The 15085-nt window shown below is 44.6% G+C and overlaps 1 protein-coding gene and 1 non-coding gene across 5 annotated transcripts in view; both read left to right on the forward strand.

Moving 5' to 3' along the window:
- The first annotated feature begins 752 nt into the window (after positions 1-752).
- snapc4 (small nuclear RNA activating complex, polypeptide 4) overlaps positions 753-15085 on the forward strand; it is a 46747-nt gene continuing 32414 nt past the window's right edge. For 2 of the 4 annotated variants that reach the window (XM_087998164.1, XM_087998165.1), the window contains exons 1-7: positions 754-921; positions 5437-5480; positions 8237-8410; positions 11404-11529; positions 12268-12346; positions 13739-13820; positions 14701-14805. In XM_087998164.1, the coding sequence (XP_087854290.1) occupies positions 783-921; positions 5437-5480; positions 8237-8410; positions 11404-11529; positions 12268-12346; positions 13739-13820; positions 14701-14805 (749 nt within the window). In that variant the 5' untranslated portion in view covers positions 754-782. Of the gene's footprint in view, positions 922-5436; positions 5481-8236; positions 8411-11403; positions 11530-12267; positions 12347-13738; positions 13821-14700; positions 14844-15085 lie in introns of those variants that run through there. The other 2 variants (XM_087998163.1, XM_043720634.2) reach the window with 2 other exon arrangements.
- On the forward strand, positions 1427-1519 carry LOC122545015 (Z30 small nucleolar RNA). The gene has a single exon (XR_006310483.1). It is a non-coding gene; the product is annotated as a Z30 small nucleolar RNA (small nucleolar RNA).

Genomic DNA, 15085 nt, shown 5'->3' on the forward strand with positions numbered 1-15085 from the left:
AGTGATACACACTGTCCCTCTAGTTACTGACACTGTCCCTGTTAGTGATACACACTGTCCCTCTAGTTACTGTCAATGACCCTGTTAGTGATACACACTGTCCCTCTAGTTACTGACACTGTCCCTGTTAGTGATACACACTGTCCCTCTAGTTACTGTCAATGTCCCTGTTAGTGATACACACTGTCCCTCTAGTTACTGACACTGTCCCTGTTAGTGATACACACTGTCCCTCTAGTTACTGACACTGTCCCTGTTAGTGATACACACTGTCCCTCTAGTTACTGACACTGTCCCTGTTAGTGATACACACTGTCCCTCTAGTTACTGTCAATGTCCCTGTTAGTGATACACACTGTCCCTCTAGTTACTGACACTGTCCCTGTTAGTGATACACACTGTCCCTCTAGTTACTGACACTGTCCCTGTTAGTGATACACACTGTCCCTCTCGTTACTGACACTGTCCCTGTTAGTGATAGACACTGTCCCTCTAGTTACTGACACTGTCCCTGTTAGTGATACACACTGTCCCTCTAGTTACTGACACTGACCCTGTTAGTGATACACACTGTCCCTCTAGTTACTGACACTAACCCTGACCCTGTGGTGTATAACCTGATGGTGTGTGAGGTTTAACTTTGACCAACTCTGGCTCCTCCCTGTGCTCCTGACCCGGAAGTCATTCCCGGCGAAGGGGCGGGACAGGGATAACCCGGAACCGGAAGCGGGCGTTTCCTCGGAGACCGCAAGATGGCGGACGTGCCCGGTGGTTTGAGCGGGATGTGGGTTCCCGAGCCCCCCGCTGGCCCCAGCGACCCGCTGCAGGCGGAGAGGGAGCGGATCCGCCGGGAGATCCTGGAGCTGGAGCAGCGCCTGGGGGTGGCGCCGGGCACCGAGCTCCACGGCGGCGGCGGCGGCGGTCAGTGCCCGGGCGGGGGGCACCGCGTGGGGGAGGGGGAGGGGGAGGACCGCGTGGGGGAGGGGAGGGGGAGGGGGACGGGGAGGGGGACCGCTCCGGCGGTCAGCGGTGGGGATGGGAGGGGGAGGTTGAGTTGGTGAGGGGCTGGGGGACGGGGGTCGTGGGGGTTGGGGACGTGGGGAGGGGGTGGGGTTGGGGTGAGGGGGTTGGGGACGGCGACGTGGGGTTGGGGTGAGGGGAGGGGGAGGGGTGGGGTTGGGATAGTATTGCTGCCGTTTTGGGTGAATGAGAGGCCAAGAGTGTGCCCAGTGATTGGGGTGAGCTGGAAGGTGGAGCTCATTGAGGACGGTCTGGTGCTCGTGTTGAGCGTTTTTGTGGGAATACTATAGGGAGAGTTTTAAAACGATGCTGCATCAGTCCTCAGTATTTGGAGCAGTTACTATTGGATCGGATGTGGGTCAAAGAGAGGATCATCATTGCCAGTGTAATTTGGTTGAGAGTCAAAGGCTGTGATGAGTTGGAATTCGCTGACCTGGTATTGGCAAACATTTGGTTGTCTCTGACCAGGGTATGAATGTTTAATCTTCTCTCTGAGCCGTAATACCTGGGGTAAGAGTGGTAAGGTACAAACTGGGACAAGTTTCTACTGTGTTTTATTAATCCATGTTGAAACTTTATTGCTGGAATTCCTGAAGAAGGGCCTGTGCCCGAAACGTCGAACCTCCTGTTCCCTGGATGCTGCCTGACCTGCTGTGCTGTTCCAGCAATAAAGTTTCAACTTTGATCTCCAGCATCTGCAGACCTCACTTTCTCCTTTATTAATCCATGGCCATGTTAAATTGAGGCTGTACAAGATGTTGGTGAGGCCTCTTCTGAAGTACTGTGTACAGTTTTGGCTGCCCTGTTACAGGAAGAATATTATTAAGCTGGTGAGGGTTCAGAAGAGATTTACCAGGATGTTGCAGGAATGGAAGGTTTGCGTTATAAGGAGAGGCTGAATGGGCCTTTTTCACTGAAGTATAGGAGGTTTGAGTGGTGACTTTAATAGAAGTTTATAAAATCAAGAGGTAGGTAAGATGATTGGTAGGTGTTTTCCCCTAGGGTGGGAATTTCAAGGCTAAAGGGCATTATTTTAAGATGCAAGAAGAAAGATTTATAAAAACACATGAAGGGCAATTTTTTTTACACTGGCTCTTGTGTGGAATGAACTTCGAGAAAGTGGATGTGGGTACGGTTGCAATGTTTAAAAGACATTTAGATAAGAAACGTTTGGAGAGATATAGGCCAAGTGCAGATAAGTGGGACTAGTTTAATTTGGGATTAGAGACCGAAGGGACTGGCTGGACCAAAGGGTCTGTTTCAATGCTGTATGACTCCTATCAGAATCTGTATGATATGGAAGGAGGCCGTTTGGCCCATTATGTCTGTACTTGCCCTGCTATCGAGTGCCAATCTCCTGTCTTTTCCCTATATCCCTTCATACCACTACAATCCAAAAAAAAACTCAATGCTCTCTTGAATGCTTCGATTGAACCTTCCTCCACATTTCCAGGCAATGCCTTCCATTCCTGAGCTGTTCAGTGTGAAAGTGTTTTCCCTCTCTTTACCATTGTGTTGGTTATATTTTACCTTAACTCTATGCCATCTCATTCCTAGTTTCTTAGATTATACAAGCAGAAGCAGCTTCACTCTGTTTGCATTTGACCAACCCCCTCATAATTTTTAGACCTCGGTCAGATCTCCTGTCATCTGCCTTGCATCACAAAGAAAACTCATGAACATTGCCCTATCCATCACGCAAAGCATCCATTGACTCCTGCTGCCTTGGGAAAGTAACTAACATAATCTAAGATGCCTCCCACTCAGCTGTAGTCTCTTCCATTGTGCAAACAGATTCATGAACAGCTTCTCCCCCACTGTTATCAGACTTTTGAACTTTGAGCTCTCTCTCTCTCTGCCACACTAACACTGTATTCTGCACTCTGTTCTGCTGTCCTGATGCATTTTATATGGTGGATCTGCCTGTGGAGCACACAAAACCCACTGAATTGCGAAGGATCTTCACCCAGAGGCCTATGAATCTATTGAATTCCCTGCCCAGTGAAGTAGTGCCGCTATTTCAGTAAATGTTTTTAAAGCTAAGATAGATTTTTTTTTTGAACAATGAAGGAATTAAGGGTTATGGTGAGCGGGCAGGTAAGTGGAGCTGAGCTCATGAAAAGACCAGCCATGATCTTATTGAATGGCAGAGTAGGGTCGAAGGGCCAGATGGCCTACTCCTGCTCCTAGTTCATATGTTCTTAAAACAATGTTTTTCACTGTGTCTTTGTACACGTGACAACACTAAATCAAATTAAACATTTCCTCAATCAATCCTACTGTTTGCAAGAATGATAAGTGGACTTCAGAGGTTGTTATGGGGTGTGATTATACAAATTAGATCTGTTTTCTCTAAAATTAAAAGGCTGCAGTGTGATATGATTAAAGACTTCAAATATTAAAGGGAAAGACAGGGTAGATGAAAAAAGAAACTGAGCACTGCTGAGAGATTCCAGAGCTCGGGGGCCTTGTTAAAAGATAAGAGCCGGGGAGATGTTAGGAAGCACTTCTACAAACGAAAGGTTCCACATTGGTTGATGGATCAGTTGTAAATTTTAAATTTAAAGATGGTTCAATTTTTATTAACCAAACATTTAAGGGATATGGACCAAAAGTAGTTATATGGAGATAGGCCGCAGATCAGCAATAATCTCATTGAATGGCAAAACAGGTTTGAGGGGCTGAATGGCCTACTGCTGTTCCTATGTTCTCATACCTGGTCACTTTTTGTGAACTCTTTCTGCACGCTGTCCACTGTATTCATAATGTGCCGACATCTTACACAATACTCCAGCTGAAGTCTAACATGGTCTTGTAATAGTTCAACATCAGCCCCCAGCTCCATACCCTGTGTTTAATAAAAAAGCTGAGACCACTGTGTGCACCTTATTTACTGCTCTCTCCACATGGCCCTGCCACCTTCAATGACATACACGTCCACACCTGCTCCTGCACCCTCCTTTAGAATGACGTTCCCTATTTTATATCATCTTTCGCTGTTTTCAGACCAAAATGCATCGCTCTTAGAGTCATACAGCAAGGAAACCGACCCTTCAGCCCAACTCATCCATGCTGACTCGATATCCTCAATTGAACTGGTTCCATTTGCCTGCATTTAGTCCACATCCGTTTGTACCTTTCCTATCCATGTAACTGTTCAAATGTTTCAAATGATGTAATTGTACTCCCCTCTGCCACTTCCTCTGGCAGTTTGTTCCATATACGCACCCCCCTCAGTGTGAAAAAAGTTGCCCCTCAGATCCCCATTAAATACTTTTCCTCTCACCTTAAACCAATGTGGTCTGGTTTTGGACTCTCCTCTCTGAGGGAAAAGATCTTAGCTATTCATCTTATCCATGCCCCTCATGATTTTATAAACCTCTATAAGGTTGTTCTTCAGCCTGTGACCCTGCAGGGGCCAAAAAAGTCTTAGCCTATTCAACCTCTCCTTATAACACAAACCTTCCACTCTGGCTAACATCCTTGTAAGTCTATCTTGCACCTTTTCCAATTTAACAACATCCTTCCTATAGCAGGGTGACCAGAATTGTGCACAGTGCCCCAAATGTTGCCCTCTACAATGTGACACACTGTCCCAAATCCTGTACTGAGTGCCCTGAGCAATGAAGGCTAGCATGCCAAATGACTTCTTCACCACCCTATCTACCTGTGCCGCCACTTTCAAAGAACTATGTACTTGCACCCCTATGTCTATCTGTTTGACAACACACCCTACGGCCTTATCATTAAGTGTGTACATCCTGCCTTTGTTTGTCTTAACAAAATGCAGCACCTAATTTATCTAAACCTCATTCCATCTGTCATTGCTCAGCCCACAGGTCCAGTTGATAAAGATCCCGTTGCACTCTTAGATGGCCTTCACTGTCCACTGGTGTCATCCACAAACCTATTAACCCCGTTTCCCATATTCTCATCAAATCATTGATATAAATGATGAACAGCAGTGACCCCAGTACCAGTCCTTGCTGCACATTGCTGGTCACAGGCCTGCAGTCAGAGCAACAACACTCTCCCACCACCCTGTCTCCTCCCATCAGGCCAATTTTATGTCCGATTGACTGGCTCTTTGTGGATCCCATGTGAGCCAGCCTCCCTAACCAGTCTTCTCTGCAGGGCCTTGTTAAAGTTAGGGTTACCCCAGCTGCCCTCTCTCTAACTTGAAATGTCTTTTTGAAATTCCAAATTGTCCTCCTAAGTTTGCAATTCTTCCAAATTTAAAGTCATCGTCAAACTTGGAGGTTATCGCCCACACACCGTATATTGATAGCATGGTAGTGACGTTTCTTGAATACAAGAGCTTATTGTGTTTAGTATCATGCAATTGCCTCTTAATATATTTAGTTTCATTCTGGCCTGCAGCTATTACTGAGTAACAATCTGTCTTCTTCTTGCCAGAGAGTGATGAGGAGCCAGATGGTGAAGGCGAAGGGATTTCTTTGGTAAGCATTTTTATTGTTCCTGAGCTGTCCCCCTCCCAAGTGTACTGCACCAGCTTGTACAGGGTCTGGCTGGCTTCAAGCAACTGCCAGGGGCTTCTGGACTCTGGGAACATCTAAACTCTAAATGCAAGTGCTATGGGAGTTTGTAAGGCAGTGTTTCAAGAGAGCACCTTTAAGTGAGGTGATGTCATGGATAGAATGCAAAACTTCATTTTCTTCCCCCACATTTTGTTGTATTTGTGACTAGCAAGGCAGCTTGACAGCACCAGGGACCTGGGTTTCATTCCAGCCTCGAGTGACTGTGTTGATTTTTCAGATTCTCCCTGAGTCTGTGTGGGTTTCCTCTCACAGTCCAAAGACGAGCAGGTTAGGTGGATCGGACATGCTAAATTGCCCATAGTGTCCAGGGATGTGCTGGCTAGGTGGGTTAACCACCCAGAAAAATGTTGTAGTTCTGTTCGCCGAGCTGGGAATTTGTGTTGCAGACGTTTCGTCCCCTGTCTAGGTGACATCCTCAGTGCTTGGGTGCCTCCTGTGAAGCGCTTCTGTGATCTTTCCTCCGGCATTTATAGTGGTTTGTCTCTGCCGCTTCCGGTTGTCAGTTCCAGCTGTCCGTTGCAGTGGTCGGTATATTGGGTCCAGGTTGATGTGCTTATTGATTGAATCTGTGGATGAGTGCCATGCCTCTAGGAATTCCCTGGCTGTTCTCTGTTTGGCTTGTCCTATAATAGTAGTGTTAGGGTAATAGAGGGTCAGGGTAATTCAATGGCCCAAATGGTCAACTTTCACACTGGGATTCTATGATTCTTTGATTAACTGCCTCTTGTGTAATGTTTATGCTACAATCATTTTAGTTTATTTGTTGCAGTAAAAGTCATGGGATTGAAACTTGTCCTTTGGTTGTTTAGTTGGTTGTTGGGAAATCCATTGTAACTTTTTTAAAAAGTTATCAGTCTGTAATGGGATTGTTATAATGTGGATGGTAATCTGAAATGGAACCAAATAATTAAATAAAAGAGCAAAATGGAGGTAAATGCTTTGAGCTGAATGTTGGATGTTGATATAATCTGACTGAAGCTCTTAGAGCAGTGAAAGCAGGATTGGCTCAACAAAATTACCAAAGGAAACAGTGTTAAAATCTAAACTGAAACCTGCTGAGGCAGCTTGGTGAAACATAAAGCAATGAGGACCCACTACTGTTGAGACACAGGAGACAAACTGGGACCCCACTCGGAAGAAGCCTCCACTGTTGTGTAAGAAATGGGAGAGAGGGGAAGGAAAGCTTTCTGTGGTAAAACCATCCTACCAGGGCCAACCGAATCATTTTAAAGGAATCTGCAGAATTCTAAATCGCCAGGACTGTGCTGTATTGAAAGACAGGAATTTGGTGAGGTCTTCCTCAGTGGAGAAGTCTGTGTTGGAATGCTCGGACTGAGGGGTGATTTTCAGGCGACTGTGAAAGATTTGCCCTCCTGCAATCGAGAAAAGTGACATTGCTGAAACTGGGAGAAATGTGGGATGTGATCTGAAAAGCTGTGTCACCTATGCAGTCCTGATTTATCATCGACATTCCAGTCATTACCTGGTATGACAGAAAGCTGAGGCTGCTGTATGGCTCCCTTAGGAACATTCCTGGTCTCACCTCTCCAGTCAGAGAGCATTCTGCTTCACTCCTGCTCTTATGTGCAACATTACAACACAGTAGTGACATTCAAAAACATCATTGGCTGGTAAAAATGTTTGAGATAACCTGCAGTTATGAAGTTTTCATGACCATAAACCTTTTTTGTTCCCTGACTTCCTCTTTATAACTGATCTGTCATATTAACAGTATTTGTGTGTTCTACTCTCTCATACAGTATCTGTACAAATAATATCCATAGATTAGTGAGTTTTGAGAAGATTTGTAGCTCAGGTTGAGGTTCTGGATGTAGGTTTGCTCACTGAGCTGGAAGGTTCATTTTCAGATGTTTCGTCATCATACTAGGTAACATTGTCAGCGAGTCTCCGGACAAAGTGCTGATGTTTCCTGCTTTCTATTTATATGCTTGGGTTTCTTTGGGTTGGTGATGTCATTTCCGACTGAGACGTCATTTCCGGTTCTTTTTCTCGGGGGTGGTAAATGGGGTCCAAGTCAATGTGTTTGTTGATAAGAGTTCCGGTTGGAATGCCAGACTTCTAGGAATTCTCGTGCGTGTCTCTGTTTGGCTTGTCCTAGGATGGATGTGTTGTCCCAGTCGAAGTGGTGTCCTTCCTTATCTATACGTAAGGATACTAGTGAGAGAGGGTCATGTCGTTTTGTGGCTAGTTGACGTTCATGTATCCTGGTGGCTAGTTTTCTGCCTGTTTGTCCAATGTAGTGTTTTAGTCCTTCCACAGTATTTTGTAAACTATGGATAAGGAAGGACACCACTTTGACTGGGACAACACATCCATCCTAGGACAAGCCAAACAGAGAGATGCATAAGAATTCCTAGAAGCATAGAGTTCCAGTTGGAACGCCATCAACAAACACATCGACTTGGACCCCATTGAAACACATAAATAGAAAGCAGGAAACATCAGTGCTTCACCCGGAGGCTCACTGAAGATGTTAGTGAGTATGGTGACGAAATGTCTGAGAATGAACCTTCCAGCTCAGCGAGCAAACCTACATCCAGAATATCTGTGGGTGCTTTCCTAGCCTTTGTTTTAAGACTGTTTAGATCAGAGAGAGAAGATGAAAGGAGTAACATCTGGTTTATGTTTGGGAGCAGGCTTTTGCCAGAGACCAAGTGCCTCAGCTCGCAGACAGTGGTATGGATGATGATGGAGATGAGCTTCCTGAGGACCCTGAGACCTGCCTGCAGATGAACCTGGTGTATCAGGAAGTGATTGTGGAGAAGCTGCAGGACCTTGAGCTGCTGCTCGCCCATAATAAGGAGCAACAGGTGACTGTCTGGGTTTTGTACTTTATTTGGGGAAGGTGTAGGGGTGATTAGCAAAGGGAAGGAGTCCTTGGATAGTGAAGCTCATGCGTTTCTCCAGCCCCTTTTATATAATGGAGCTGCTAGTGGTTTCCTAACTCTGAAAGCGAAGCAGCAACAGGAAATGTCTGCACAGCTGCCTGTGCCTGTCCTGACCAGAGAAACTGAGATGGGAGTGATTGATATTTCCAGTTCCCCATCACTCTGCCCAATTTATCCACATCCTCACTGAATGGATCTTGGAGCTGAGCTTCTTTCAGTATTTCACTACCATTTACCCCCCACTGTTGAATTAGAATTAGGTTTGGTTTCATTTGTTTGTTTTAGGAATTGATTTGGATTTCCATGATCCTTTGTGAGAGGAAATGCTTCTTGTCATCACCCTGATCTATCTTCCTTGTATCTGATGGTTCAGCCCCTTTGTTTTGGAACTTCAGTGGAAGAAATGGTTTGATTAGTTCACCACTTCATCGTCAATATTCAAAAATACAACTGATCCTCCTGCACTTGACCCGAGTTTGAATTCTATTTTGGTGACGTTCCTTGCTGCACCTAAACACAGGCCAGTAGAAGGTTACAGCACAGAGAGATGTTGTTCAGACCATTGTCAGTGCAGTTCCCTGCAAGAGTAACTCACTTGTGCACCTGTTTCCTGTAACACCCCACTGGTCAGATAACTGTCCAGTTCCTTTTAGAAAGTTCAATTTGAACCTACTCTACCACACTCTCAGTATATTCCAGTCAGACCCTAACTATTCGGCTGCTTTTAAAAGCAGCTTTTTCATCTGGTCACATTTGTGTATACTTTTACCAGTTACCGTAAACCAGTGCCTTCTGGTTCTTTATCCTTCAGCCCAAGGGGACAGTTTCTTTTTATTAACACTATCACATCCCTTGTGATCACCATCTCTCTGAGCTCCGCTCCACCTCCAGTTCTCTGAGGAGAGCAGTCCCAGATTGTCCAGTATGTCTATGTAACTGAACTCTCTGGAATCACTACTTTTCTAAAGCCTTCATATTCTTCTGAAAGTTTGGTGCTCAGAATTAGAATCCATTTTCTCTTTGAGACTGATATAGTGATTTATTTTAAAAAGCCATAATTTCCTTGATTTTGTGCTTTATTCCTCTACTTTTATAAATCCTACGAACCACTTTCTCAAGCTATCCTGCCCTTTTGGGTGGATCACCCAGGCTCCCCTCTGTGTCTGCACCCCTTCAGAATTGTATTCTTGAAGTTACCCCTCCTCATTATTCCAACCTAAATGAATCACTTAGAACATAGAATATTACAGCGCAGTACAGGCCCTTCGGCCCTCGATGTTGTGCCGACCTGTCATACCAATCTGAAGCCCATCTAACCTACACTATTCCATGTATGTCCATATGCTTGTCCAATGACGACTTAAATGTACTTAAAGTTGGTGAATCTACTACTGTTGCAGGCAAAGCATTCCATACCCTTACTACTCTCTGAGTAAAGAAACTACCTCTGACATCTGTCCTATATCTATCACCCCTCAATTTAAAGCTATGCCCCCTCATGCTCGCCGTCACCATTCTTGTAAAAAGGCTCTCCCTGTCCACCCTATCCAACACTCTGATTATCTTATATGTCTCTATAAAGTCACCTCTCAACCTTCTTCTCTCTAACAAAAACAGTCTCAAGTCCCTCAGCCTTTCCTCGTAAGACCTTCCCTCCATACCAGGCAACATCCTAGTAAATCTCCTCTGAACCCTTTCCAAAGCTTCCACTTCCTTATAATGTGGTGACCAGAACTGTACACAATACTCCAACTGCGGCTGCACCAGAGTTTTGTACAGCTGTAGCATAACCTCATGGTTCCGGAACTCAATCCCTCTATTAATAAAAGCTAAAACACTGTATGCCTTCTTAACAACCTTGTCAACCTGGGGTGGCAACTTTCAAGGATCTGTGTACCTGGACACCGAGATCTCTCTGCTCAGCTACACTACCAAGAATCTTACCATTAGCCCAGTACTTTGCATTCCCGTTACTCCGACCAAAGTGAATCATTTCACACTTGTCCACATTAAACTCCATTTGCCACCTCTCAGCCCAGCTCTGCAGCTTATCTATGTCTCTCTGTAACCTACTACATCCTTCGTCACTATCCCCAATTCCACCGACCTTAGTGTCGTCTGTAAATTTACTAACCCACCCTTCTACGCCCTCATCCAGGTCATTTATAAAAATGAACAGCAGTGGACCCAACACCGACCCTTGCGGTACTCCACTAGTAACTGGACTCCAGGATGAACATTTCCCATCAACCACCACCCTCTGTCTTCTTGCAGCAAGCCAATTACTGATCCAAACTGCGATATCTCTTGCAATCCCATTCCTCTGCATTTTGTACAATAGCCTACTGTGGGGAACCTTGTGGAACGCCTGGCTGAAATCCATATACACCACATCAACCGGTTTACTCTCATCTACCTGTTTGGTCACCTTCTCAAAGAACTCAATAAGGTTTGTGAGGCACGACCTACTCTTCACAAAACCGTGCTGACTATCCCTAATCAAATTATTCTTTTCTAGATGGTTATAAATCCTATCTCTTATAATGTTTCCCAACACTTTACCAACAACTGAAGTAAGGCAGTGTGGCACTTAGGCAGATTCCTTTCTGTATGTCACACAACTGCATCACTCTTATCCACCCTCTGTCACCTCATCAGCAGTCACCTAAACACAATTTGCTCTTAAAGCCATGATGGCTTTCCTGAATTAATCCACATCTGTCTAAGCAAGTGTTAATTTTGTCTTGGATTATTGTTGAGAAAAATTTTCCTCCGACTAAGGTTAAACTGCCTGGCCTCTTGTTGCTGGGCCTATCCACGTATCATTTTGAAATTCTTTGTGAGGTTTGGTGGCTATGTTCAGGGGATGCATCTGCTCTGGGAGTGACTATAAGGTGTGTTCTTCTCTCCTGCAGTCTGAAATCATGTCTGACCTGGCTGGACATGGGGTGGAGAAAGCAAAGTCAACAAAGAATCCATTTCCCACTTTGTACCTGGGGCACTTCCTGAAACCATATTTCAAGGATAAAGTCACTGGCCTGGTGAGTATTGTTGAGTTTGACAATTTATCCTAAACAGGATTTAGCTGTGTCAGCTGTTTATTAGATACTATCAGATCTATCCTCTCTCCTATCTGGTGTGAAGAGCACATATAGGAGAAAGTGAGGTCTGCAGATGCTGGTGATCAGAGTCAAGAATGTGGTGCTGGGAAAGCAGAGGAGCTTGTGCTTGAAACATCGCCTCTCCTGCTCCTCGGATACTGCCTGACCGGCTCTACTTTCCCAGCACTGCACTGAAGAGAACTTGTGCAGGTTCCCTAGCAATTCACACCAAAAGTTCAATGTTTTTAACTTTTTTTTAAACAAGGGAGAAGTGGCCCCTTTCACTGATTTAGTACATTGTTGGAATCTGCAAACTGGAAGTCCTGCCTGTCGGAGGATGGATCAGGATTAGGAAGGGACGGCTAATGTAGATGATCAGCCGCGATTACTTAGATTTTGGAGTAGATTTGAAGGGCTGAATGGCCTACACCTGTTTCCTTGTGTTCTTAAAACCTAATTATTTGATCATTAACATCAGAGAAGAGAATCTGAACCCAGCGGGATAATGACTTCAGTCTCATTCTGCCTCGATGTCAAACAGTTTCTATCTGGGCGATGATTGAGGTTTAATATTGCACATTCCTGCATCATTCCCATCAATTGGCAAATGACACCTGGGTTTCTTTAGGTCAATATTTAAAATGTCTGCTTACACTCTCTCTGTCTCTTTGTGATCAGGGCCCACCAGCAAACCAGGACACAAAGGAAAAGGCTACGCAAGGCATCAAATCCTTTGATGAATTTTTAATTACAAGTTGTAAGTATTGCACACGAGTAAGGCACGTGAATAAGTGCTCAGTCTAATCTTTTATCCCCTTGGTAATCAAGCATCCATCTACCTCTGCCTTCATGTTTCCTGGTTGAGGAAGTATTGTCTCCAGTTCTGCCCTCTGCTGGAGTGATGGAGATTGAAAGCCATTTGGGTCCTCAGCTGTAGAATTCTCTTCCAAGATTGTGTGTGTGCACACGCAATCCCTTTTGCTTCCCTCCCCTTTACAATCCTGAGCTTCTTTCCTTGACTGAATGCTTGGTCACCTGTCCTAATGAGTATTGTGTGTTTCACACTTTGCCTGCTCATGCTCCTGTTAATCTCCTTGGCCGTGTTACAGTATTAAAAATGCAGAATAATTTATTTTGCGATAGAAATATAGGAACACAGGAACAGGAGTAGACCAGCTGGACCATTGAACCTGCTGAACCATTCAGTATGTTCACAGCTTATGTCCACCTTGAAGCCTTTCTCCCACACTCCATCCCCTTTGTTACTGGGATTTAAAAATCTCTACATACAGCAGAATGTATACACCCTACTCCCTCAGCTGATCTACCATACTGTAACTTTATGTTCTATACATTGCAATTAGAATAAATGGAATTGCTTGCCTGTTACTTGCCAATCATCATCATCCTCAGAACAAAGTAAGATCCAATTACTAGAGACTGACAAAACGTAGACAAAGTTCCTCCTTCACTGAACTCTCCCACTTTATACTCTCCTGCACTGAGAACCTTTTTGGGTGTGCCCAGAAAGCACTGAAGAGGCCTATTTTCATCAAATGTTAAAAGGAACAGCCTTTGAGTTTCTGAAAACCAGTTTTAACCAGGCGATTAACTAGCTGGATCTGTTCAGAACTTCGATGTCCCTATTTTAAAGCTAGAACAAAACTTGTCAACTAAAAGTTACTTGCTAAATCAAATTAAAATCATACATTTGAAAAAAATAACCCTTAAAACTATCCCACTCACCTACTGAGAAACTGAGGCAAAATCATGGCCAGGCTCTTTTATGAAGTGGTGTGACAGACTGACAGCTTTATACAGTATTCACCTGTGATGCTTCCAGCTTGCTGTTTTAATAAGTTGTCAGCCACTTGTTGAGGAAAGAGTTTGAGAGCGTTTCTTCTTGAATGTGTCTGTCATGGATCAGAAAAGGAAAACCGCAGACATAGATAATGTCTCTGTGTCTCCCTCCCTGGGAGTCTGAGGCAAACTGAAGTCTGATATCCTGTGTGTGTCACTCATTGTCTCCCAGTGACTGGTAAAGTGGGTGTGAGAGTGGTTCCAACTGAGTTTTAAAGGACCCAATGAACCATCACAAAAGAGTGTCTCCGCTTCTGGGTGAGGTGTTTAATGTTTGCCTTTTTCACAGGGAAACAGAAAGAAAAGGAAAAGTTAAGGCTCTCAATCGCAAGTGACGCGATGCAGAGGCTGCTGCAGCCCAAACTCTTAAGGTAATCTTTTAAACTGAGCACAATCTGAGAGTCTGTGAAGCAGTGATGAAATCAGAGGCCCTGCCTTCTCTCTGTACCAATGTGTGTTTGAGGGAGTGGAGATGGCTGTGACTGTGTACTGTTTGTTTTTAACACAATGTTCTGGCACAAAGTTATCCTCCCTCCCTCCCTCCCTCCCTTCCCTGCATCATCTCCTCCTGCTCCTTGCTCACTTATGGTACAATTCATCTCCTGTCCCTCCATCTACCCTCTTATAAACTTGACATTCTCCAGCAGCCTGCCCCCTGGGTTCTAATCTGTAGCAATTCTGCTCATTCTCTGCCTCCCCTGTGCTTATAGACCCACTTGGATGTTTCAAGTGGTTATGGCTTTGTTTTGAACATTGCTTGATTTTAAAATCTCTAGTTCCTCCTTCATTTGATTCTGATGCTATGTGGTGCCTTGGGATGTTCTGGATACATGAAGCATGCTTTTTAAATGCAATATGTTCTCAATATGGAGCTGATACTTTGAAAAAGGATGGAGGGAGGGGCACAGCATGATTCGAACCTTGATACATCCGAGTGAGAGGAGCATTTTCTTATTCACTGGAGACAGCCTGAATTCAAAGGTGGCCTCCTGGCAAATGCAGAATAGGGAGGGGCTGAGTTGTGTCATGGGTGCTGGAATATTTTGATTTGACTGGGGAGAAAGCACTGCATGGTGAGCATGAAGAAATGTCTCCTCCTTTCTGATTTTAAATTGACCCCCTCTATTCTAAGGCTGTGCCCAAGGCTGTTTGCTGACCAACAGGGATCACTGGCCTGTCAGCAGCTAATGCCCTGACTGGTCTCAGCAACAGGTCAGGACGTACACTAGAATTATCCCTTTATACTTCTAGGCTCGAATATCTAAACAAGAAGATGGAACTGTCCCGCGATGAAACGGAGAAAGAGATGTTGATGAAACAAATCGGAGAGACCAATCGAGAAATGGACAACATCAAGTGAGATAACCTTCCTGCCAACAGGCATTTTTAGCAGAGTATCTCATTGAGCAACAATTCTCCTCCTTAACCAATGCACATTCTGTTTTATTCTAATGCTGGGTCTGAACCTTGTGGGAGAGCTTCTCTGATTCACTCCTGCTCTGGCCTTGATTGTGAGAGAAGTGCATGTTGATCTGGTTGCTCACGTTCATTCTGTATAGCTGATGTAAACTAGTTTGAAGGTTCATCGACATCCAACAGAGGTTTTGGCCACACTCTGAGATTAATTAATCCTAAT

The sequence above is a fragment of the Chiloscyllium plagiosum genome, unplaced genomic scaffold (genome assembly GCF_037043375.1).
Source record: "Chiloscyllium plagiosum isolate Xiang-an unplaced genomic scaffold, Cpla_swu_hap1 HiC_scaffold_21, whole genome shotgun sequence".
In the NCBI taxonomy this organism is placed as follows: Eukaryota; Metazoa; Chordata; class Chondrichthyes; order Orectolobiformes; family Hemiscylliidae; genus Chiloscyllium; species Chiloscyllium plagiosum.